Source organism: Strigops habroptila, chromosome 4, assembly GCF_004027225.2.
Source record: "Strigops habroptila isolate Jane chromosome 4, bStrHab1.2.pri, whole genome shotgun sequence".
NCBI lineage: Eukaryota > Metazoa > Chordata > Aves > Psittaciformes > Psittacidae > Strigops > Strigops habroptila.
In genome coordinates this window covers 56142098-56169697 of record NC_046358.1, presented here as the reverse complement: position 1 = coordinate 56169697, position 27600 = coordinate 56142098, and the positions used below count along the sequence as shown (strand labels likewise).

The 27600-nt window shown below is 38.8% G+C and overlaps 1 protein-coding gene across 1 annotated transcript in view; it reads right to left on the bottom strand.

The window, feature by feature from the left end:
* Positions 1-23026, bottom strand: part of IPO7 (importin 7) — a 38498-nt gene extending 15472 nt beyond the window's left edge. Inside the window, exons 1-12 of the mRNA XM_030482204.1 lie at positions 22793-23026; positions 13582-13663; positions 11827-11980; positions 11317-11475; positions 8525-8681; positions 7826-7915; positions 7260-7354; positions 7046-7130; positions 2862-2996; positions 2234-2333; positions 1078-1154; positions 603-719 (exon numbers count right to left, since the gene is read on the bottom strand). Coding sequence (XP_030338064.1) covers positions 603-719; positions 1078-1154; positions 2234-2333; positions 2862-2996; positions 7046-7130; positions 7260-7354; positions 7826-7915; positions 8525-8681; positions 11317-11475; positions 11827-11980; positions 13582-13663; positions 22793-22876 — 1335 coding nt within the window. The 5' untranslated portion in view covers positions 22877-23026. The remainder of the gene's footprint in view (positions 1-602; positions 720-1077; positions 1155-2233; positions 2334-2861; positions 2997-7045; positions 7131-7259; positions 7355-7825; positions 7916-8524; positions 8682-11316; positions 11476-11826; positions 11981-13581; positions 13664-22792) is intronic.
* Positions 23027-27600: the final 4574 nt, after the last annotated feature.

The following is a 27600-nucleotide window of genomic DNA, read 5'->3' as shown; positions in this document are numbered from 1 at the left end:
GAATTTTCAGTCAAAATAGTGACACTTTTTTCCTGTCATTTTTTGACTCCTACAGACACCTTTTGCTTGGCAGTACAGTACTATGGTATCAAAGCAAAAGTGGTCAGGGCAGCTTCTCAGAGGCATGGTCCAAATACAAGTCCATGCCTTGCATCTTTTCTGCTACCATTCTAATTGAGCAAGGTTGCTAATTTCACTCTCTTCTAATTTCCTCTCTTCTATACACAGAAAAGCTCTCATTAAATCAACAGCCTCTCACTGAATGGATTTTTTTTCCCCCTTCCTTTCTTTCACAAAAAGGGAATGTAGTCAAGTGCAACGCAGGAAACAGTGTAGCAATTCTTATTAAAAGCAGAGAACTTAAAGGAACTTAAAACAATGACCTGAACTTGTACATGACCTAATAAAACTTGTGTAATTAAGATGACAACAGAACAAAACCAATTCAACTCAACAGCTTAAAAAAAAAAAAAAAAAAAGGCAGTGGTTCAAAATCTTGTAAACTCACAGAGCTATTCCCAGGTTTTTTAAGACACTATATGCAAAAGAAAGGAAAGGAGCAGGGAAAGAACCAAGATAACCACCAGATCTGTTATGCTTACTTTTAGGAGAATTTCAGCCAAAGAACCAATCATATGTAAAGCACCATCTTTCTTACGAGGGTCAGCATTTGGCTCTGTAAGGATCTGATAACAAAAGCCCATTGTCTTCTGCAAGACCTAAATTACATGTAAAGTTAGTCAAAGTATTTCAATCGATCATCTCAGGTATCATTATAGGTGCTCTGAAATGCTTAAATTGCTAATAATCTGCTCCAAGTCTGGAATTCGGAGAATGTTTTAGGTCTTTGTTATCAACACAAAACATTCTTGATAGACAGGTCCTAGGGCAATTTGTGAATACAAAACTCACAGATAAGACCAGTGCAAAATAAATTTGAGAGAAATTATAAATTTTAGTCTGCTATGATATGACAGAGCAGAAAAGTAAAGCTTTCATTACTAGGTCTATCAGCAAAGGGATAAATTAGAGCTATAAGCTAACACTGTATTTAAGTAAAATCCTTGAACAGCTTACCTCTTTCCTTTTACTACATGATGTAAACAATAATGTCTGAGCAGCAGTTGTTGGAGAAATGAAGTCTTCGAATACATCTATGAAGTAAACACATAACAGCTATAAAACTTGGTCCTTTACTACAGGTCATGATCCTAATGTAATCTAACAATTTAATATGAAACCAAAGTGCAACAATTTTCCTTCTTTTTTTTTTTTTTTTTTTTCCAGGTGGTTAATCATCCTTTCTTACAACAGCTATTCCAGCCCAAACAACAGCTACACATGGTTGGAGACTCCTGATACACGTTTCACCTTTTCCACGATCACTGACTCTCCACGTGTCCGATCTGAAAGTGTGAAATTGCCTTAAGATAAATCTTTTTTAACAGCAGAAGTGTTGACATATATGTTATTTGCTGTGCGGGCAAACACACATAATTGAGTTAAAAATGCTCAGTTTCTTATTTCTCTGCAGAACAGGATTATCAGTCTTGTATAATACTTGTACTGTTTACAGGTCTGCCTCTGACCTGAGGGATAAGAAACTCCCAAACCCATCAAGACTGCTTGTTCTACCCACAGAAAAGTTCTAGCAGAGGGAAGAATTTGTTCAGGAAGACTGAATTATCTTCTTTCTGCCCCAGCCTGAAAGGGCTGCATAGACTTACAGTAAACCTCAGCAACAAAGTAGCAAGCCACAGAAGACAAATCTGGAATGCTAGGCTTACTCCATAATGTTTCATTTGTCATTATGGTAAATCTGTTCTGAACTGTGCCATGTGTGAATTTCCTTAAGATCATAAAACCTCCAAGGCTTGAAATATTAGCTGTTGTAAAGCATAAACTTTTAACAACATTAAACTTATGCAATTATTGTTAGCAAGACCTGGACCGTTTTGACTTATAACAGAAACTTTGTAACTGCTAAAATTAGCTACTTTTTCAAGTGCAGAAACACCTGTGTCTTTGTTGACTGTCACATGCTGTCTGTCATTTCCACCACTACATCCAGAAGTTAGCTGTATGAAGCTATATTATTTGGATAATACGAACTGTTTTTATCTTTTTTGAATTTTAAAGATTAAAGCCATCCCTGTTTTCACAAAAAAACCCCCAAAAAACCCTGTCTTTGTGTGAAGTCATATTTTGACATGAGAAGATTTCAAATTCTCACCAAATTTCATGCGAATATATTCATATGGATCTTCTTGCCAAAGCTCTTCATCAGCATCTGTATAGCACATCAGTGGAAAAATAACATCTTGGATAATTCCCTGAAATAAAAAAAAAAAAAAGGAGGTTGAAAACAGGCTAGCACCACTAAATCAATCTCTATATTCTGTCCTGTATTTCACAGATTTTGTCCACCCTGTCACTTCCTCACATAAAATATATTTGGACATAGCAGATTTTATGTGCTACCTTACAGAAAAGGTATCTTTTAACTTAAGGTAGAGCTGCAATGCAGCACAAACTATTATATTTGCTTTGGATAATGGTATGTGGAGATAATTCAATGCCATAAATTCAGTAGTTAACACCATCTCCAAGTTTGTTGCATTGCTGTGTTACACTGTAATCCTTAATATATTAAAGCACAAACGACTGACAACAAAAGAAGGCCATTACCCAGCTTTGCTTGTGTATCAGGGTAACCTTCACCAAACAGGCTTAAACTCTTTCCACCAGTAATTTATAACATAGGTCCCCAAGAATTGAATTGTAGCAAGGCTAGAAACACCATACAGACTGACTAATGTACTACTGAGTCACCTAAGCATTAAACCCCAAAAATGGTTTACTTGAATATGAGGTTTCAGATTCTTCCAGGTGACTGCATGTGACACTCCTTGGTTGATGTAATTCAGTGTTTGCTGCAGAACTCTAGGAGCCATGTACTGCTTTTCCTTGTATTGATACAACACTTTCAGCAACACCTAGAAAAATCAGATCTCATCAGTAGCTTATACTGAACACAGACCATTTTAACCAGAAGAATTCTACCCTCTCTCACAATCCTATACAAGAACCCCTCTATGTCCAACAAAAAAAAACAAATCTCTCTATTCATTAGACTAAAATGGGTACTGACTAATCCTTCTAATAAATGTCATGGTTAATTTTATAAGGCAATTTGAAGCTCACATCAGGTACTGCACAACTTTTAAAAATACAAATCTTTAATGAGACAAAACATACATGCTAATTCATCGCTAACACAGCCCAGCAGACCTCTCCCTCAGAGGTCTATTATTCCACCTTGCTGCTTTTGGGGGACTGAAATTCATGCCCAAACACTGGATTGGTAAAATATACAGCCTACTGATTCTTGCCTATGTGCAGCCTTACAGCAATGACACTGAATGAAGAATATATGTGGATGAAGAATGATGAACCAGCCTCCCCCCTTGGCTTTCTGGAGTCAATTCTTCTCCTGAGGTAGCATTCAGAACTATACAGAGATATTTACATTCGTTGAAGTCCATGGCTCTCCAAAAATAAGGACATGAAATGGACATAGGACCATCACTAGTAATTAAATTCCAAGCTCACTGGAAAGTTTGGTATTAGTAATGCAAGGGGGTTTTCCTTGTAGCCCAATCCAAGTCAGTGGCAACACTGCACCTTCAAAAGCAGCAGCACCAACTGGAGAGAAATGAGAAATCCCGTTTCCAAGCTTTCATTTTTCACTTAAAACAACGTTTAAAAAAATCAAAACCTGAAAATCTATCTATCAATCTGTAACATCACCAAGAAAACATTTTGGGAAAATGAGATGCATTATTTTGAAACATTGATAAGATTACAGAAACACTGAAGCCTTTCTCCCAAAGGTGATGTCTCACGCTTGAGTTTAAAGATGCATTCACTCACCATCAAAATTCTTGGCTTTACAAATGGTTTTATGCTCTAGATGCGTGCTGACACGCCCGAGGGATGGGATGCCATCCAAAGGCACCTGGTCAAGCTTAGGAAGTGGGTTCATGTGAACGTCATGAGGTTCAACGAGGCCAAGTGTAAGGTCCTGCACCTGGGTCAGGGCGATCCCCAGTATCAACACAGGCTGGGGGATGAAGGGGTTGAGAGCAGCCCTGACTGGGGAATACTGGTGGATGAAAGACTGGACATGAGCTGGCAATGTGTGCTTGTAGCCCAGAAGGCCAATTATATCTTGGGCTGCATCCAAAGGAGCAGGGCCAGCAGGTCAAGGGAAGCGATTCTGCCCCTTTGCTCTGGTGAGATCCCAGCTCTGGATTCCTCAGCACAGGAAAGATACGGACCTTTTGGAGAGAGTCCAGAGGGGGGCCATGCTGCAGATGTCCCTGCTCATGGCAGCAGGGGTTGGACTAGATGACCCTTCCAACCCAAACTATTCTATGATTCTGTGATTTAAAACATATACATTAGGGGTTCTTTGTTCTAGGCAAAAGTAGTAATCCTGGGTCTTCAGCACAATAGACCATATTATAATACAATCTTCTCTGTGGAAAAGCTTACACAAGAAGTTTGCTGGTGTACTTGAATTTTAGAAGAATCTGAAGGTTGGAGGCTTATTTGAAAGAGAGAGAGAGAGAGAGAGAGATTCTCCAATGTAATGGGACAGCACACAGAAAAACCTGGAATTCACCACTAGTCCTTGAAAGGATATGGAATAGTCTTTGGAAATGTGGACAAAGCTGAGGTCTAACAAATAGTCTTTGCAGCCGTGCTACTTAGGACAAGTCTTTTGGTCCTCTCTTTTCATAAATCTAAGCAGTTTCATGATTCAGATGCAATAAGAAATTAAGATTAAGAAAAGGTTTAAGAATTGCAGTGAGGGAAAGCAATTCTTTTGCTGCAAATGCCCTGGCATGGAGGGTGCTGGGCAAATAAAGCAAATTCTGCAGCTGTACCAAACAACCAGGCAGCAGTGTTCAACCAGGGCTTAGTTCTGGCCATCAGGTCTTTCAAAAGGAGAAATGTCTAGAGCAAAACAGCTGCTAACACATGGGATAAAAATCAATGTATTCCAGCTAGGCAGCTCTGCCTGTTTTGGCCAAGCTTAAGAAAGTTTAGCTGGAACTAATGCTGCACGTACTGGATTTAAATTTTTTTTGAGAGGGGGTGGGGCGATATGCAAAAAGATATTGAGTAGATAAAAAGAATAATCAAAGTGACTATGAGAATATTATCATCAGTATGTTTCAAGGTTATACTTGAACAACCTTTAATCCCATACCACATTTATCTATTACTCCTTTAGTAGAAGGGTGCGCACACTTTAGCAAGTAGAGTTCAGTGAAGCATGTTATCAGTATTTGTATTCTTCAGTATTACAGAGATTTCCAGTTTTTGTAAAGAAATACATCCTGTTAAAAAATCTTCCATAACATTTATCTGAAGGATTCAATTTCTTTGAGCATACATCCAAGATCTATCTTCTCCACAGAAATAGAGGACAGCAACAATAAATAGACAGAAATAATCTGTCTTTCTAAACAAGTTACATTACTGTACAGGAAGAAACTGCAAGCATTTTAAAGTACTGCTTTTTAGCAATTTTCTTTAAAGACTTGAATTCTTGGTGTTTCTCAGATACAGTAAGGATCAAAATTGATTCAAAGAAAATGTAAAGAAGAGACACAAAGTATTTTGTTGAACTGTTTAAATGTATCTTTTCAAAGACTTCTTTTGCCAGAACTTCATTTTATCTTGGAAGTGCAAAGCAACCAGTAAGATCTTAAAGAACATGTAATAATTATGTCTGATGTCATCTACAGGTGACAGATGAGCACCTCAGAAGGTGATGCTGACTCCACTTGTCTGAGTAGAATGCTGGGATACAATTCCTAACACTTAATGTGACAAATGTCCTTTTCACTTTCAATACTTTGGATGTCCTTCAAAAACCATGTATTTAGGAGATGCCTTCCCAACTTTTAAAGTCCTGTAATTCATCATTATTTCATTAGGAATGAAAACTAAGAAAACTGAAACTGAGCTAAGATCTGTTCTTCTCCTGACTAAAATAAAGGCTTTGAAGAAAACACTCCCATCCCTGAGATTTTCATAAACTATTTACGCTTGCGACCTAATCACCTTAATATAAAGAGATTTATAAGCCAATACGAGGAAAAATTACGAAAACTACTTGAAGTTTTTTAAAAAATAAACTAGTTTCAAAAGAACAGAAATCAGCAGGAGCTGAGACTCAGATCCAAAAATTGCCCAATACTGATCGGAATTTTCTTGCTGTTTCAAAAAGTTCAAATTACTGACGTCAAAAACACATGCCCTATAAGTGAGGTAGATGACAATTCCTGCCCCACCAATCCATCCTGTCCCTTCCAGAAAACCTGTAGTTTGCTGCCACATGTAGGACTATCTGAATCATGAAATTACTCCAGTAAAGTAAATCAAGGATAGTTTGGCATAACATTAATACATCACGTTAGAAACTGCTATAGCCCAGAAGATGAATTGTGTATAACAGACCCAGGAGCAGTGGCAACTCCCACATCGGGAGATGAGTGGAAAGTGACCGTTAGACATACCTGTTTGTAAGCGAACCTCTGCTTGATCAGGCTTTTGCAGAAAGCTAAAAGCTTAGTATTTACTGACTTTGAGTCAAACAAGAACTGTATCATCAGAGTTAAAAGGTAAGAAGATAGACTACACCACATAAATATCATACCTATCTGTTCCAGAAAAATTGATAGCATTTATCTGAAGCTCATCTGAGGGCTTGTTATATGAGAGCTATGTACAGATTGTCAATGCTGCACAGGCTATTTGCAGTGGATTGTCCTATGTGGCAAATTAATAATTTTTTTTAATTGCTCTTTTAAACCCCAGACTTCAGTACTTTCCATACCAATGTACTTTAAAAACCCACAGTTGTGAAGAAAAACAAGAAACCTTTAAAAAAAAAAAAAAAAGGGGGGAAGAAGAAATCACTACTAACTCTAAACTTAGGTTAATACCCCCCACATTCAGTGTTTCTTACTTGCTGAACACCAACAGCAAATGCCTTCAGGAACACTTCAGCAAATTCATTGTACTCCTTGGAAACATTACCAGGGCTCCCATACCTAGAATTAGAAGCAAGTATGCAAATTCAAGGGTGTAGCAATATTATTGACTTGAATATTTATTTGTTTCGTGTTTTGCTTGGGTTGGGTTTTTGTTTTTTTTTTAAATAGCAATGGAAAATAAAATACCTCTCAAAAAGCCTCGCTAAGATATGCAAAGCCCACTTCTTGCATTTCCACCAAGGCAACTCCGGTCTATCATCTTCATCAACTTGAAGGGTTTCCTTTAGGGGAGGAAAAAATAAAGAAGGAGAAGAAAAAAAGAAGAAAAAAAGAAGAAAAAAAAAATTTACCAACTATTCACAGAAAGCTCAAATTTTATGTATTCTGAACAACTGCAAAGCGTAGTTTGCTTTTAACCTGCCATTTGCACTTCTAGCTTAATAGAAGTACAGCATATCTAAAGATAAACTGCTTGATATATGCCGCATAAATGATGAACAAGTTCTTGAAACAAGAAGCCAAAGTAATATACTGTAATTTGCTATAATGTGCTAACTTGAAAGCAACAGAACTCCCACACAAGCTATACAATTTCAGAATTTGTCTAGTCTGTTTAAAACACCCTATTTAGCTTCAAAAATATTTTCTTGGCATCTATTGAGAAAAAAAGTATGCAGAGTTAAAACTTTTAAACATTCTAATGAATGATAAATATTTAAGATTAAATTCATATATAGCCAAAAGCCACTTACAGCTGGTACATCCCTATCGACCACAGTCTTCAGGATTTCTATCCATTCAGTCAGGTTTTGCTGATTTATCAACTCCAAAGGTAACGTGTACTTAATAAAAAAAAAAAGGGGGTGGAGGAATTTATTATAAAACCATTTGAAAATAATGTTACTTTCACAGTTTGAATTTCAGCTCTTCCAAATCTTTGTCCACACTAAGCTACCATTAAAGATTAGCAAGTTACTTGGAAAACCAGGCTGAAGAACTTAACGCACCCTAGTCTATACCTTCAATATCCTCAAGGGTGGTAGAGGTCTTTACTCCAATTCATTCTGCTTATGCAATGCTAAGATTCTACTTAAAAAGATGTTACAATAATTTCTGAAGCAATTAATAGCATATTCACAGTTTAATTCCAAACTACTGCACTTACACTGGTAATTCTGTATAGGCTGGCCTCTGGTTTTCTAGCAAACACTCTACCTTAGAGGATAGCATGCTTAAGTTCTATCTAATGCCAACCAGGAATATCAATGTACAAAAAGTGCAACACAATTAAGCATACCAAAACCCTGTGATTCATACCACCATTGAGTAGCAGGGGAAATGATTCAGATGTAATCTAATATCGTTAATATTTCTGCAATTTACCATTTTACAGAAAAGTATATGTTTTAAATTAAATTACTGATGAAGTTTATATGAAGTTTATTTTTTACCTGGACAAGGGCATAAAATATTTTGAAGATCTGTTTCTGGATGAGGACAGACTGATCAGATGGATCACTCAAGAGCTGAATAAAACTATCCTTCAGAACTGGCAGAAAATGTTGCATTGCAGCTATCAAAGGACTCCGCTCCTCTGGCTTCTTGTACCTTTAGATCAGAACAAACTAGTTTTGTAGCTCTTTCAGGCAGCTTTTGAATTTTAGAATCCACCTTTCCCCAGTGTAGACACAAGTAGGTTGTATTACAGTTCATAACAACATATGATTTTAAAAAAACCCAAACATTTTGCTATTTCTTGTTACAGAATTTGAAATAAAGCTAAGCCAGACAATATTACAATTGCTGGGCTTGTCAGTAAAATTCCAGAAAGACATTTATCAGAGTAAACAATTTATAGAAGTATTTCCAGAAGCTGGATTACTTCGCTGACATTCACAGAAGTATACTTCTGCAGCTTACCATTGATGACTCTCACAAGGAATGGTTAGGGTTGGGAAGGACCTTAAGATCGTCTAGTTCCAACCCCCTGCCATGGACAGGGACACCTCCCACCAGACCATGTCGCCACATCTTACCATTTAATTTGCCCAAATCTAACAATTTCATAGAGAATGTAGGTTTCAAGGCTATGTAGCAGATTGAGCAGGTTCCGATTGCAGCCCCCCTTGAAATAGTACTTCAAACCTTCCCATGCTGGTGACAGGCCACCAGTTCGCCTATGATGAAAACAGGGCTCCATTTCCTTTCTCAAAACATTTCAATATTCCTGAAAGGAACTGAAGCTGGATTTTGAAATCTTCTCCCCAACTTTTCACTTGTAAAGGAGAAAGTACTTATTGACTCTAGAGTTATCACAACAGAATAGGATCTTGTCCATACTGGTGATAACAATAAGAACAAAGTAAAGTATCACTTAGAGACTCTACAGCTTTTTTATTAAGAAATTAATAAGCCTTATTTTTTTTATTAAAAAATTAATACTGTAATACTCTTGGACTCCTGTGGGAGACTTCGGGGTCGGAGGATTGTGTTTTGGTTTGGTTTTGTGGTTTGTTTGGGTTTTTTAATACATTTTTGGTAGACTTTTCACTAATATTAAATATCAATGCTCAGTCTCTTAAACAGTGCCAATTTGCAGAAATGTAAGATAAAGTCTACTCAATCTGCTGCCAAATGGTGTGTTCTGTAAAACTACTAGAGGCCACTGAGCTCCAAAATCCCATTCAATAGTACACTTTTCATGTATTTTCTGAAATAGAAACCTAAATATAAAAGGATTAAATGTTGCTCAGGAAAACTCAGTTTCTCATTTCCACAAAAGGCACAATTAAAAAAGACCAGAAAAAATGACTATGCAGAGAGAAGCTGTTTGATCTCGCTGGCTGGAATTGGAAGAGAAAAAAGCTTAAAAGCCCCAAGGTATTTACTTTCCAAAAAAACAATAGCTAAATATTCCTACAACTCAAGCAGTAAAAACTTGATCAGTCACAACATTATGCAGTTTCCCCCCAAAAAATGATATTATTTAACAATTTTTATAGCGACCTGCTTGCACCATATAGTTACTCAATTGAAATGTGCATATTCCTACATGATTTGTGAAACTGACCCTTGACTTCACCACGTAGCTAAACAAGTATGAGCAGATGCTTGCTTCAGCTAAAGCACTTGATGAACTAAGATTATGAACACACCTGTTACCTTAATCAAACAATGACTGAGCTCATATCAAAATTCTTCCCTGAACAGGGATGGCTGTTCACTACAGTGAACACTTCATGTTTTGTATGTCACAGATCTCTGCTGTGTATTTGGTTAAAAATGTTTAGCAAGTGAGAAATTAGTTTATTTTCCTTTCCTAGAAGAACTTGCAATTTTCAGCCACTGAAAAAACTCCAACCTGGGATTACAGGTCTTTATAGCATTCCTGTGGAAAATGATTTTTGAGAAACTGGTATTCACATAAAATTCAAGGAATTAGACTGTTAAATTTTTCAACATAACATTTTAAGTACCTGAAACAAAAATGTTATGCATGACAGTGCTTTTAAAGAGTTAAGTTGTGGATTCCATCAGTTCCACTACAATTCCCTGACTCCAGGATTGCACTTTTCTCGATCCAGCTCACGTGAGCTTCCTACATGCCAGCAGCAGCAGGTAAGCTCTATATTCCTCCTCAAAGTGCCACCTGTACTTTAAAGCCCTGATCATAATACCAGATACAGAGCAAAGAACAGTAACCTATATCCTAGCCCAGTGCCTTGCATACAGAACAGCAGACCTTGATAAAAACTTCCTACAATGTTGGATGAGGCTATCAAAATGATTATACCAAAGTCAGTCAATTAATTCTGAACTTCTTAACATTCAAGATTTCACATGTTGAAATCTCTCTGTTTATTGTCACTGATAACTAGAGTACAAATTAAGAGTCTAAATCTGGTTTGAATAAATAATCATCTTCTGCAAAAGTCATGATTTTGAGCAGACTTTCTTACTGCTATGAATCCATAAAAAACAACTACCAAATTAAAGCGTTAATATAGCCTCTTTTTTTCTGATCTTAAACCTTTAATGAAGGCAATTTTTCTGTTTAGTGGAGAAGATATATGAGCCAACATTTGCACAGCAAGTATCCAAGAATATTTTCTACAAGTAGATTTCTATCACCTTTGTGCAATCCCATATGCAGTCCTACATGGTTACAATGCACACACAGAATACCAAAAATACACACAAATGTATTAATTCTCTGCTCTTTCATATGGCAGAAAAAACTTACTCATAGTTCTTCACAAGTTGATAAAGACAAAGAAGAATTCCAAGCCAACAAGCACTATTGTCAGACTGAAGATAAAATCCAATTTTCTCAACAACTGCAGTCCAGCGACTAGGATAATCGTGCTTGATAATATGGTGAATGCAAGTAGTAAGCTGTACTCTAGAAAACAAATGCACATGATTAAATAAGTTAGTACTATTATTTTAATAATTTTACAGTGGTGTTGAAGCAGCTAATATTGCCCAAACTTAGACTAATTTCAAATTTTGTTTAGAAGGTTTAGGTTCTGTTCTTTCTGCTTAATATTCTCAATATTCTCAATTAACATTTGAGGAACTTTAAATCTCTGCATGCCATACAAGCTGAAAACTATTTTTTCACTTTAATTTAATGCTTAGTGTACGACAATAATGCTTAGCATGCAGGTGATCTTAGTTGTGCAAAAACAAACCCCAGAAAACAAATGGTCAGAAACCAGAGTCAATTCATGTACAGTTTATAACTGTATACCTGATCAGCTCAGGAGAGTGAATAATGGCTTCTACAATATTTTCACGAATACAGTGTCTATCTTCTTCTGGGATGGAGTAAGGTGGAATCTCTCCTGGCGCAGTTTCACGATCCGGCCAGTACTGGGTTATCATATTTTTCAAGTAGATAACCCCTGTGAGACAAAAGTGGCAAATCAGCTGATAGCCATTCAAAGAACAAATTTTGCAAAAAAATCTATTTTAGAACAAAACTGACTGAAAGGACTCATTCATGGACCATTTCTGAGTGGGAGAACCAAAATACATAAACCATGCAAATTATTAACCTAACAATGTACTAGTTGATACCCTTTTACCCATTTAGTGTGATGTCTGTATTTTCAGTTCTGTAAAGCAAGTGTTTTCATATAAAAATACTAAACACATTGCTTTTACCTGTGCTACAGATAAATAGTTGTGCAACATTTTAGCTACACACTTCTGAAAAATCCTTTGTAATCATTTTCTTGGTATTTTTATTACAATAAAGCTAATCGATACTAATGACTATCTATAAACATCCCTTGTAAGCAAAAAAAAAAAAAAAAAAAAAAATCTAATTAAGTTTGTGATACCAGAGTGAATGCTAACAAGAAACAGAGCCCCTTTATACCAAGGTTATGGGCCACAGTACTTCGTAGCAATCAGGTTGCTGGCACAAATGCCTGCATTTACCATTTGACAACTGAATCCAAAATGCTTATGAGGCAAAATATAGATCACAGCCCTTGGAAAGAAAAGGACTTACAAAATGCAAAAGGAAATCTCAAATGACAAACTAATAACAAAGTTACTATTGATCTAATTTTGTGTACAAATCCGTAATGCAAATTCTCTTCCCAAATTTCATATGCACGTTTTGAAGAGTCAGAAACCAAAGAGTTTCTGAAAAGGTCTGCAAATGAAAGAAACACTCAGCAGATACTAGCTATTACAAGACTGAAGTGATGCAGACTTCAATCTGTCCTCAGTGGGATTTATCATGTCATTAATTGCTTTGCAAAACATGCACTGTTTGTAAGCTATGTGTTGTTTGAGTTGTCTCCACTCTCTACAGACTGCTTTGGGTTTTAATTGGTTTACACTGAAGGCAGCACATAAAAATGCAAGTTAGACTTATGTTACAACTTTGAACAATCTAATATGCGGAAGATCCATATACGTGATCTTTTGCCAAGAAAGGTCGGACCAGATGATCCTTCAGGACCCTTCCAACCTGGTGTTCTATGATTCTATGAAGATCATACTTCCTGAAGTGTCAGAATAAACACTGAAGTATCGTATTAAAAACCTCTATCAAGTAATCATAGCAGCTTTAAGATGATGTTTGGAGTTGCTAATATTCAATATCCAATTTTACTGATGGCTCATGCACAAATCAACAGGGTTCCAAATGACATAATTTGTTTTCTTCTACTTAAAACGTTTAGAAACATTAGCATTACCAGTACAAGGTTAAATTACCTCCTTGGACCAAGTGTACTAGTATTACAAACCATTCTGTTTCCCCGAAGACCAGTATTCACTAGAGATAAAGGGAAGCAACAACTGAAGAGCCAGCCACCTTTTCTTTCTGTCTTCCCTATTCTGATATAGTTCATGATGATTGCAATTCAAACAACTCCCAACTTCAGAGTATTTGAGATTAAAACCGTTAAGATTCTTTAACACTGTCCTGGTGTGTATGCACCACTAGAGTAGATACAATGAAAAAACAAAAGATTTGAAAACTTGCCTGCCTGTCTCACTGGTAAATCCAATTGCTCAGACATAGTGATCTGAAGCAGAGTTGAAACAAAGTTCACTGACTTATGAGCCTGTAGAGAGAGAGAAAAAAAGAAAATAATATTATTTAGTCATAGTTTGTTAAGTTTTAGAATATTCCTGCTAGGTTTTATAATATCTTTATCATGATGTAATGCAATCAGTAGAATACCAGCAACTCAGACAGTTTCACAGTAGTCAGCTAATCAACCAAAGCATTCCAAAGTTTCATGCTTGTTATATTCTCAAGACAACATGAGGGAGGAAAAATCGTCCTGTTTAAGGTAAGAGACTTGAAGGAATCATTAAACAGGCTTCAGAAATCAGCCTTTCACAATCACCAAACATGTTCTTCAGTCAGAACAAATACTTGAAAGAATAATATCTAAACAGCCAGAAAACCCAAGCACAGCAACTTTACAGTGACCTTTAACAAGGTATGAATTCATTATAAAATAATCTAAGAAACAGACAGCAACTCTGTTTTAAAACTAAGCCCAGTCTTAAGCAAGCCTGTCCAACTCATAGCACATCTTTCTGGAAAAAAAAAAAAGAAGGAGCTTCAAGTGACTATTTATGCACTACTGCATCAACTGTTACCATAACTATACACCATACTGTTACCTAACTATACAGCAAACTAACAGTATGGAGACCTAAATGGAGTGACATCTGCAGAGTATCAACCCTGCAAGGATTTGCAAGAGTTCACTTACAAAGAAAACAAAATATGGTGGGTTTTTTTTTCTTAAAATAATGAGAAATGCCATAGATAGAGTAAATAATATATTGTATTTTCAACACGAGGAAACGAACCTTAACATTATTATAGCATCCTTTACCCACCTTCCTAAGCATTAAAAACTCAAGATGTTAAATGAATTTTGCTGAGGAAAGTAAACTGTAATCCTTAAAAAGAAGCTCTACTTTTTATAACTGGAAAACACTTTTCCTCAAGGTCAGGACATGAGCTGCAGTGAGGGGATTCCTATTTTACAAAAGGAAAAAAAATAAAAATCATCACAAGGGCAGCCAAGGTCCAGCAGAGTCTGTGCACAGCGGCTGTGGGACCTCATCCTCTGAGACATTCAGAACTCAACTGGGCAAGTCCCGATCTACCTCACCCAGCTTCCAAACAGCTTTGCTTCAGGTGGCTGGACCAGATGATCTGCAAAGGCCCCTTCTAACTAATTACACCATGATTCAAATTGCCAAGATATATTTCTGCTTTATCTTCACTTACAATTTAATATTTTCACACGTTCTGTGCAGCACTTCTGTCAACAAAGACAACTGCATAGATCTACATAACTTTAACAGGTAAACTCTTAGGAAAACACCTCTTACCTACTTGTTCCTCAGTTTATTACTCTTTACATAAAGCAAATAATATTTTGATAACCACTGAAATTACACTATCCATTTATCAAAAATAAATGTCTCAGTTACTGCAGCAAAGCAAATTAATATAATAAAAAGAAATAATCAGAAATTATCTATTCTTTTAGTAGGACTAAAAGCTCTTTTGACAATATGAAGTAATGTCAGCATTCCTCTTAAGTGTGTAACACTGCCCAGCTCACTCCTACAGCACCAACCTCTTCTCTCCAACTTTATCTTTCCCTAGGAAATATTTCCTATACGTTCTCGTATAAACCAGTGTAGAAAAGGACAGCCTTAGACACAACATTTTTTCATGCATTGTATTAAGACTTGATTAGCATTGCTTGTTTTCTATCGCCTGTTATTTAAAACTGATTTTAAATAAAGAATTAACTTGACTTAAGATCTCCCCAAAATACTAAAACATTGCTGTACATATTCATCCTGTGCACTAAAAATCTACAGGCTACAGAAAACCCACAGAAGCTCACAGACCCTCACATCTGGTCCAACTGACATGTTTATTTGTAGAGTGCGTTTTGATGAATTGGGAGTAACTGACACTGCAGTATGAGCATGAATCTTTCTGACCAACATCCCTCCGATATACCCAAAGTCCTGAAGAAGAAAATAAACTTTCAAATAAAAAAAAGTACTTGTCCAACTGTCAAGTCATGGTTGAATAAATACATTTAATTCATTTGTTGGTATTAACCTCTACTACAGCTCCAGTCTGTTAAGGTCCTTGTTTTCTTAAGTAACATTAATAGACACGTCTGCCACACATACCAAATGACATCAGACCCTAATTCAGCACAGTATTCAGTTATACGCCTACCATTAATGTCAGCGGAAGTACTCCTGTACTTAAGTGTGTTACTATGAACTTGCTGAAGAAAGCTTTCCATTTCAATAACCTTTAACTCACCTACGAATAAGGTCACGTTATACTCTGCATAAAGTGGACTTAAAAGAACACGATAAACTTAATGGCTACCTTTTCTATAGTGAAAATTCGCAATGTATTTCATTATTTGAAATGGAAAAACATTTAATCCTGTAATTTTTAAAATTGAGGATTACCTTCCCTTTTTCATGATGAATGACAACTATTCTTTTAATAAAAAAAAATAAAATTTTAATTTTAAAAGCAAAAAGCAACAAAAAGCAGACAGTGTACAAAACTGCTACATACTGCAATTGCATAAAATACCAAAGAATAATCTTTTCTTCATTAAAAAATTAGGACTGAGCCTATGCTATAGCAAGCTACAGAAGCTCCCTAGAAACATCAACTATATTAGTATGTGGGATTAATATATTTTCACTGGATTCTTTGAACCATAACAAGTTTTAAAGGATAGGACCAAAACACCTATAACCATTCTCTCTTTTTTTTAAATCTTGCAATTATCATCCTGATTAACATATCAAGCATCAGACACCAACCATGAGGAGCTACTTTATGCCCTTTAGTGGTTCACTGCAGAAATTCACAGCAGAAATAATTTAAGCTTTTAATAACAGTTAGCATAAGTAAAATACTTTGCACTTTCCAAACAAAGCCTCCTCTTAATCCATTAAGTTCATAACTAAATTCACACAGAGCTACATTATCACTTCTATACATTCTTTATGGAATATAAAGAACTTCCAAACTCTTTACAATGATCACCTTTCCATGTCACTTGAAGGAAGGTCGATTCCGGAGAAACTGGAAATGTGGGGATCAGGAGGGACAGCTACAAGGCAGCATGCATGTAATGAATGGTCAAATAAAATGCCAGCTTCTACAATAACCTGTCACTTGCTCCCTTGCTTTGCTTTACTATTAAAAAGAACACTCAATGTTTTATTGTCACTCAGAAAAAACATCTGAACTTAAAATAAGACACCACGTAGGCGCCGATTTTGTATCTAGAGCATTAAGAAATACTGAACACACATTCATTTCAGCTATTTTAATCATTAGTATTTTTACTCTCCAAAGATGGCTGCCTCTCAGGACATCATGCTCATCTTCAATGACAGCACTGCTAAAAAAACCCAACCAAACCAAACACACCACACCTACTTTATGTACATATTTTATGCAAACACTAGCTTTTGGTTTTAGTGTATGTGATTAGCCACAATAATCTGCTATACAAAAGGTGAGCTGCAAATGAAGATTTATTAGAGTTCTACCAGGGAACTCTATCTGAATGTAGAGGACTCTGCTGGCCCTTGCATGCCCCAGTCTCCAAAAGAATTGGGTGTACTGATGCAACTTCAGTGAAAGCCACTGGCGAGCAGTGTCATTCTACACAGAAGTCCCATGGCTCCAGGATGCGAGAATTAAAATCAGGATCTCACAATGGTTGCTATCACATATTCTAAACTGCATGGAGAACCGAAACAATTTCCATAACTTTAAAGTTTTGATATCTGTAAAACTTTGTCTTTTATTCTCTTGCTCCCCATTTACAAATACTCTTTTAAAATAAATATTAAAATTTAGAGAACTTACAATAACCAGAGGGGGAAAAAAAAAACAAAAAAACAAAAAGAGATTGTCACAGTCAAAGTCCGTTTCCCAACATGTAACTTAACAACAAAAAAAAAAAAAAAAGAAAAACCAAAACCAAAACTCATCTTAAGTCCTTCCCCCTTACAAATCCTCCAACATGCTGTGACACTGGTATGACTTTGTTGTCTAAGAGCCAAAGAATTCAGGGACTGTTCCAAAGAGCAATCTTTGCTATGCAGCCTCACTAGCTGAGGAATGTATTCTATCAGACCACAGACGTTGCACCACTGTCTGTTAATATCAATCACTGTTACAGAACATACAATCGTTTTGCATATTTCACTGCAGTTTTTCCTAGCAGAGTAGGTTTGTTAGCCATGCTCTAAAACAGTTCGGGAAAAGTGTCACGCCAGCTATCTAATCTGAAATAGAAATCAAGTTTGAAGTTAACTTTCAAAAGTCCAGTTTGTGGCATATGAACTATCAACAGTTAATTATGATACAGAAAAAGCACTTTTTCCCCAGCAATGATGCTCACTGAAATCAGTTACATTCATCTTTAATACTAGGGTTATTCATATCTCACATAGCCTGCAGGCCACTAAATGAAAAAAACCCAAGAAGCTTCACCTGAGATATGAAGAACTCCATGCATTCTTCTTAGACATTAAGAATTTAATATACTGTAACAGACACACTACTACAGGTACCTCCTTTATTGTTACCAAAAAAGTAAACCAAAAGAGTAATACTTACGGTATGTTGCTGAACTAGAACCCTAGGCTACTTATATAGTTATTCAAAGTAGCACATATTTAAATAAAGGCTACAATTTATTTTTGAAGGAGCTGAAAAAAATTTGAATTCAACCCAACTCCCCCATTTCAATTTTGAAAAAAATCTACAAGCAATTTTTAATCTAGACCATAACAGGACGAGGTAACCACAAACATCACACCGAGATGAAACAATTTGCGTTTTTTATAGAAAGGTAAGGTCAGGAACTGTAAGGCTGGTGAATCAGCCAACTGTTCTGTAGCACTCTTTCAATTCTGTTTTAAGAACTCAGCAGGTGTGGAAGTAATTCTGACCTCAAGTTTTTGCAAGCTAGTTCTGCCACCTCTTACGCAGCTACAATGTATGTATAAATTCAGTTTAAGGTCCACAGAAAATAGATACACATTTATCAGATCTTGCAAACGTTCTTGATACTCATTTCATCAGAATACTGTCTCCAAGTTGTGAAGCCTCTGCTTGCAGAGGAAAAAGGCATGGGCTCTGAGCAAGGGCTAGCTAAGCACACACAGTAACTATTTGCTAAGTCATGAGAAAGTGGCAAGTCGCCCTGTCTGCTAGGATTCTACCTTGTACTGGTTAACATGCACCAGGAATGTAACTTCTTCCTAATGAAGACAAAGCTCCCTTGGTTCCTTACTGCCCTCAAGGGGTTTTCTAGTGCTGGACCAGCCTTGATATGTACAGTTTAAAACCATCCTTTCCCAAAACATCTCCATCCAGCAGGCACCAAGATATATAGATGGAAGATAAGGGAAATTAAAATCATAAAGTACTTTCAGTAAAATGTCATACTAACAACTTCAAAAGGGAACCCGTGATCTGATAGTCAGCTCCAGGAAACTCATGCTCTGTTCTTACTCATACTACAGTGTACAGCCATAGGTGTTAGACATGAAGACCATGTTAGAAAATGTTAAAAACCAAAAGAAATCAACAATGGTGGTAAGCACCTACCCCCGAGTATCCAAGCTACAGCATTTCAGCATTTGAAAATTCCTGGGTGAAAGGCACTGCGTAATATAACAAGCACCTTACTTTTCCCCCTTTGACAACCTTTCACTCTAAAGCTCCCAGTAGTTACTGTCCAATCATTTAATTTAATCATTCCATCATTATGGCATTTATATCTATTAAACAGGCAATCAAGGGCACTGAACTAGGCCCTGCTACATTTTGTTAAACCTATGGCATGCTATGGTGACTAGTCAACAAGCTAAAGCATTTTTCCTTTCCCTCTACCTTATATTAACATATGTAACGTGAAAAAGCTTAAACATAACTTCTGAAAGGCACTTATTCAGTAGAGCAACAGGAGAACATTTTCCCAAACAAACTCCGTTAAGCTTTGTCTTAAAAAAGAAATATGAGTTACTGGGGATTGCTCGCCTTCCCCCCAATATTCTCAGACACAAAAATTGGGGTTTTAGTCTAAAACGATGTCTTAATAGCTCATACACACTGGGGTTGATCTCAGATACTTGCAAGACATATGTAACAGTTAAGTTACAAAGAAATCTGAAAGGAAGGTATTATCTAGCAACTGTGCCTTTATAAATATGTTGATATTAAAAGATGGAACAACACTGTGTATTATTTTCAGAGTGTCATTCCATAGCTGCATAGTTAAAAATATCTATTTTCATCACCATTTCTGAGAAACACTTTATACACGCAGTACAAAGACTGTTTCAAAAGGCAACATCTTCTTCCTGCTTTCCAGTAGCTTACTTGAAGAGTCTGGTTCTAAGTCCTTGTAAAAGACAGCTTTCCCCTGCAAGACAGGGACAATCACCTCAGGGTACATCATAAGCTGGAAACTACATGAGAAGCTGTTGGACCAAGAGCTAGTAGTATCATTCCCTATAATTTATTTTCACCATGAGGACTGAAATCTTGTTTTTGTGGGGGTTTTTTTTCCCCTCTTTTTTAGCATATCTCAACTCTAAAACTTCTCACAGCATTTTATGTGCGGGCAATATAACATGATAAAACTTAATGAGAGAAGAAATAAAGCATCGAACAATTCATGACTTAGCCAAGGTCAAGGGAAAAATAAGAAAGCCTGGATAAATCAAGAATTCATACAGCCCGGTTCCCTCCTCCAGTCAGCAGAAACTGTTGATTGACAGGGTATGATGAAGACAGATCTAGATACTTTACTCTTCTATTAATTAGGAATATCAATTACTGACCGGAGCACGTTCTTTTCTTATGAGGTAAAATGACCATTCTACTGAAAACCAGTCTCATCACCTCAACAGAGACACTTCACATAAACTAAACTAAAAGGTCAACCAAGGACAACTATTAAATTGTAAAAACACTTGTGTGTGCCTGGCCATGTGCAAGAACAGCGTTCACTGCTGTATAGTTTCATCTTTACAGAGAAAGAGACCCCCACACCTGAAACAGAATATTAACTGGTAACGCAAGTGCCCTAACAGTTAACAAATTTAGACCAGTATCCTGCAAGCAAATGTATAACTCTCTTCAATAAACCTATGCAAAATCATGTGACCAAAACTACATACATGTACAAGTGCTTGCAGATTTTGGGTTTAACATATATTTTTATCACAAGAGGTCTGTGAAAGATCAGTGAAACTACATTTCCAACAACAGCAATTCTTATGCACTGGTTCAATAACATCCGGTGTTTTTAAAGGGGCACAGATATTTGGATTTTCTAACGATCTAATACTTGTGTAGTACATGACAGACCATGGTGCTTTGATTCAAAGTGTGAACAAAAGCTGGTTGCTGGTGAGCATGATCCTTCATGCAACAGATTTAGCCATTTGCTGAAGACCCTGACTGGCAGAGAATGTAATTTCCTGCACGTCCAGCAACTCAATACCTGCAGAAAATAGCTAAAATATATTTCAAGCAAGTTACTATATATAGATAGACATGCATGTAACACAAAAAATGGCATTCTGGGGCCAGCTTAGGATTACATATATATTATTGTCTTTATAGGCAATTACATTATTTTCCTTTTTTTTTTTTTAAACAAAACCCACCAGAATTCTTCTTACCAAAGCATATGGAGAAGACAGCCAACTACTTTATACAAAGCTCAATTAAACATTGAGCAGTTATACACCTATCTCTTTCAAATGTACCTAATATTTATTTGCCATTCACTTACTAAATGGCATGCAGGAAATTCAGCTTAATTACACTTTCTTATAATACAAGAAGCTATACCTTTAGTATTTGAAAGTTTCTCTACTGCCAGCAGAACATTTGGCCAACCTTTATCTAAGCTCTGCTGAACATCTGTTGCATTAAATGTGTTCTGTTGGGCCTAAAGTCTGCTTAAAAGCAAGAAAGACAGACATTTGTGAAAAAAGCCAACTAAAGGCACCACGGACCTGCTACACAGGCTTATCCCTCACCTCCTCCCTCCAGCTATCACCTTTTCTCCGACTCAAAAACTAGAACACCCTTTTTTTCAAAATGTCTAAGTCCCATAGCTGTGTCTCATCAAGAAAGAAAAGTTTTTGTCTACCCGATGGAACAAAAATATAACCTTCTTCCAAACTGAAACCTGTGGAACTAGGACTTGCTGGTTTTGTTATATCCCAGTGTGACACATGAATGCAGTCTAAGCAGATGACATACCTGGGTTGGGAACCTGGTCTTCCCCCGTCTTTCAGGCACATGTCGATACTACGCCCAGAACGCACACCTACCTTGGCAGCGCTGCTGATGAACCCGGAGCCCAAAGGATTTGTATGAACACCAAATAACGCCTGGCTATCCGATCTGCTTCCCAACTCAGCCCAGGCCACTCTTACGCTAATAGGCTACGCTGCTTATAAAGTGATGGGGTCTCGGTACCTCCTTTCCCGCAGACAAATTACTGCCTTCCACATCCACAGCCTGCCCTTAAGATAGTCCCAGACAGGAATGGGTCCAGCCTCTGAGCCACCGGGGGACTGCACCATCGACAATTTTAAACATCCCTCTATAGATTACCCTTTCCCTGACTGAGCAAGAAGACAATGGAAGTAATGTATCACCCACGGGAAAGGCAATGGGGGCCTCCCCCCCAAGGCCGACCGCTTTCTGCCGCTTACCCCCCTCCCCTGAGCAGCCCCGCCCGGTACGGCATGGCCTGGCCTGGCCCCGGCTGGAGGCCCCGCTGCCATGTGCCGGGGACAATGCGAGCCGGGCGGCCGGGCCCGGCCTGCAGCCGCCGTGACTCCAGGCCGGGCCCGGCGGGGGGAAGGGGCCGAGGGCGCGGGGAAACGGGGCTCAGGGGCCGGGGCGGGGTGGCGTGTGGGGAACCCCGCTCTCGCCGCTCCCTCAGCCCCGTCTCCCCGCGCCCTCACCCCTTCCCGCCGGCCCCGCTTGGTTTCCCCCTCACACAGGCCTGCCCCGACCCCGCCGTCCGCGCCGGTCCCCCCCGCCACGCACACACACACCCCGCTTCCCTGTGTCGCGGCGGCCGTGGCCCCGGCCCAGGCCCCGCCGGCGACCTCACCTCGTTAAGCTGCCTCTCGGCGGCTTCCCGCAGCGCCGGGTCCATGGTACCCCGCAGGGCCTCGATGATAGTGTTGGGGTCCATGGCGGCGAGGGGAAGAGGAGGAGGCGGAGGGCAGGGGCCGGAGCCGGGGCCGCGCCGCTCCGTGCGCACATGGACCCGCCGCCTCACAGCGGCCGCCGGCGCGAAAGGAAGAGAGAGCGGCAAAGGCCCGGATAGAGCTGCCCCGCGCCGCCGACAGGGGGCGCCGCCGCTTCCGCCGCACGCCGCCGCGCCGCGCGGCGCCACGGGACATGTAGTCTAACGGCCGCCGCCGCGCGCCCTGCCAGACCGAGGCGGCGGGCGGCGCGCGCACGGGCGGGGGGGCTGCGTCCCTGCTGCCCCCCACCCCCCACCCTCCCGGACGCTGAGGGCCGGGGCCGGGCGCTGGGCCGGCGCTGCCTTCCCTTCCCGGTGAGGGACCGGCCCCCGGCTGCGGAGAGGGCCGGGAGGCGGCCTTGGCCTGGCGGTAGGCGCTGCTGGGGCTGGGCAGGCCGCCTGTGCGGGCGGGGAGGGCTGACACACGGTCTGCCCTGAGCTTCTCTGCTCTGAGCTCGCCGGGCGCGTTAGGATTAAGTGGGATCGTTGTTTTATCGAAAGTGCCTCCTTTTCTCACGCACGCTGCCCGATTTCGGAGCGGCTTGGATGGCTAGTGAGGAAAGAGGGATGCGTTCGTGGAGGCATGGGCTTCTTTAAAGGCGCTTGCTTTATAATGGGACACAGGACGCAAGCAGTTCTCAAGCACTTGGGAAAATGCAGTGTTTTGTTCTGCTAGTTTTAGTTTAGTAAAAGAAAATAAAAGTCCCGAAGATGTGTCAGAAATTTGTCAGAAAATGAATATAACCAGAGCTGTCATTTCCGGAGGAGTTGACTCAGTCACAAAATCAGAATTGGAGTGCTGAAGTTGGTCCTTAGTAAGTCACTTCTGCAGGCTTTATCCTGCAAGCATGGAGGCACCGAGGTAATTTCGCTTAGATAAGTAATCACAATAAAATAAGCAATGCTACTTGTACAGTAGGTGCATAGTGATTTGTAAAATTTAATTGGTATCCAGAGTCACTCACTGTCATGTCTTCATTTGGGGGTTGACATACAGTGAGGTACTTGGAATTTTGGGAGTTATTCATGCAAGAGGAGTTTATTGGACAGTTAGATAATCAAGAAAAAAGTCTCACAAATAGCCCATCTGGAACATGAAATGAAGGCACATTAACAAAGAAAGTGTGTATCAAATAGAAAAGCATAAATGCAAATTCATACAGAAAAACCCATAAGTTTAAAGTGATACAATCTAGAAAATTGATGAAGGACTCTTTACTAGTTAAGTTAAATGGTTTCGGGAAGTGCCACATTACAACTTGATTCCCTTTTACCACTTCCCTACTGTGCTGGAGGTCTTGCAAATGTTTCCAATACACAGAGTTAGCATGGACCACAGGCCATTCTCAGCACATAACCTGGATGGACCCAGCTTGCTTTTGAAGGTCATCTTTCAGTTGGCCACCATCCCATGAGAATGGCCCAAGGCAGGCTAACCAGTACCATCTCAGCTGGCTCCATCTGCACTGGTCAGGTTTCTAGCGTGTCTTTTCATGTATAAAACAGCTTAACAGACTTGCTTTTGTATAGAAATTTTCCAAGTTAGTAACTTTCCACAATTGTTACTGGACTAAAAACCAGATTTAGCAGTTTCTATTGCTACTGCTCTGTTTGCGGAGCTTGGGGGGGGGGGGATTGGCTTTTTTTTTTTCCTCCCTAAGGCTAAAACCTGTGATTTACAGTACCTATTTTTTATTATTATTATTATTGTTCAAATGAGTGTCTCATAAATCTAAATTGTGAGGCAGCAATGAATGGCTGGCTTTCTAAATAAGCCCAGGAGACACACAGACCCAGACGACCCAAGCAGCAATGTGGCATAATGTCAGGACATGATGTCATAGGATGTTCTTCTGTAAGTTGCTCAGATGTGCAGTCACGCTCCAGTTACAGATGTTGCCCAAAATGTAAAAAAGGGTGGAATACTGTAGATTCAGTACCATTAAAAAATGCTACAGCAAAGTCTTTTCCATGCTTTTGAGTCACAGCACAGATAACAAGATCAAATCTCAATGCTCTTTTTATCCAAGGAACAAAGCAATAACACCAGAGACAACATAGATGCTAAGCTGATCCAACAACTTATGAAACAGGATATATCTTCTCTAAAAAGAAAAAGAAGTACTTCAAAGGACAAAGGGCTCATGATGTCTGGTTATACATAACACTCTTTGTCAGATACATAGGTGCAAAACGCTGCTAAGAAAAGCACACGGGATGCAAAGCATTGTCAGCAGAGGTGCTGTGGCTGGAGAAGCCTATCGCCAGAGCTGTCACCAGCTGTATAAAAGCGAGGAGGACAAAAAGTTATGCAGGAGAATGTGTAAACAATTGTCCAGAGTCTGAGTACTCTGAAAATAAAACACCATATGTCAAGGAATGTTTGCATTCACAAGGATGTTTGCATTTGCATCTTTGCCCAGAAGTAGTAACAATAGCTAACCTCACAGCAGGATTAATTCCATAAATGATTCACAGAATATAATACATGCAAGATTCAGTCAAGATGGACATTTCACGTAGACTGGACATCAGCTTTAAGAAGAAACATCCATGAAGTTAAAAAAGAATTTATCACAAATCTGAACAATTTCTTGATGGATTACATTTGCCATGAGTAGTTTAGTGTTGAAGAGGGAGGTGAAATAGTAAAGATCAAAGAAAACAGACACACTAGCACTTTGGAGCAATCTAATAGATGACAACTGACATCAAAGTACAAGGGAGCGGTGAGCTGCGGTATCTTGAACACTGAAATTTTGTTGGGATTAAATAAATATACCCACTTCTGTTAGATACTTTCTTTGAACAGTATTAGCAGGACAAAAGAGACTTTAAGTCTATCCATCACAGCATAGCAATTAGAGAGAACTTTGGCCAAAACTGATTAGCAAAGGAGGCAAAAAGTCCTACCAAAGCATAAATAAATATCTCGCAAGATGCAGCAGGTGAGTTGATATAAAAATTTTTTTTTTAAGTCAAATTTGAAATCACAAGAGTTAATGCTGGAGAGAAATGTATCCCTTAGCCAGAAAAGCCTCAGCAAATTCTTGGTCTCAGAACAGGAATAAATATATACATGCTGCAGACACCAGCTGCCTGATAATGTTCTCTGCTGTATTCTGTATGAATACTTGTAGACAACCTCAGGCTGCTGTGGGAGACCTGAGCTTCTCAAATTATCTCATAAAAGGCAGATGTGGTATTGCACAGGCCTCAAACAGTGGATACAGATCGGCTGCAATTACTCCTGAAGATAAACATGCTCTCACAGACTGTCTTGGGTTTAGCACTTATGTATACTTCCCTGGAAAGTTGGAGCAATAACAAAGACAGTATTTGTCAGCTTTAATAAGGTAGTATACTCCCTTGGAGCTGAGTGCAGAGCACTGCTTAGCATGTATGACTTTCTGGGGTACCATTCTCTTTACAGTAAATGAAAAGCTAGGAGCCAAAAATTGTGTATAAAGGGAGCACAGCTGTCAAAGATCCTCCTCGAGCCCCGTCAAGTTTGGGTGCTTTCACCAGATCTTTCTAATAAATTTTGATGTCATCTACGTATTACAACAACACAAAAAAAGTAACTGATAAATGCTTCTAGTAGCTCTTCTGTGCCAGAACACATTTGACAGCAGCCAAATTGACTCCAGCTACACAAAGACAGTATATTCCTGCATCAACAGCATTCAAAATACCAACCCAGGATTTGGAAAAAAATACTTGCATGTGAAGGTACCTACCAATCCTGCACATCCAAAGGGAGTTTGGACATGGAGTGAGTGGATCAATCACCAGCTATTCTGGAGCTACTTCTGCTCAAAGGTGGCAATAGGAAGGGAAAAGTATGCACAGAAATACTGTGCCAATATCCAAAGTTTGCAAATAATTATTCATATTAGTCTTAAAAGAAAAAGCTTAAATGGGATTCAGACATGAAACCGCAAAACAAAATGATGGTCAACATGTTTTGGTGTAAAATCATCAAACAGAGGTGATCAATTGTTTGAGGAGTCCTCTAGTTTGACTGGGAAACTGGTACAGAATATACCGACTTCTTTGCTTTAAAATATCATAGAAGGCTGTAATGTAACCCTGAGGACACATTGGAGGGGTTGAGAATGGGATATATTATAGTTCTGTGTAAAAAGGTAAGTAAAGAGCAGCTATTTAATGAACCAGTTTTATTGGAGTTTTACCAATACCAGTAGCTGACTCGTGGCTATTTGATACTTTAAGCAGTTTTAAAATATAAAAATCACTGCAGATAATTATGAGGATGGCATAAGATTATCAAAACAATCCTATATGGATGGGGCAAGCTGGTAACCTGGACAACAAACAGAAATGCTCTTTAATGCAGCCAAACGTGAAGTTACACATTTAAGAACAGAAAATGCAGGCAGGTTTCTACAGACTGGGAAGATAGCTGGGGACACTGTGGGCATGCAAGTTGACATGAGCGCTTAGCAGGATGTTTTGGAAAGACTTTGTACAGTCTTTGAGTTGAAAACAGAGGTCTGGGAAGGGCGAGTGGGGAAGTGATTTGTCCCTCTCGCTGGTGCTGGAGAGGCAGATGCTACATTACCAGAGAACAGCTCTAGCATTTACATTTTTAAGTATTTACAAACTGTATTGTATAAAATAGCCACAAAAATTATTTGGGATGAAAA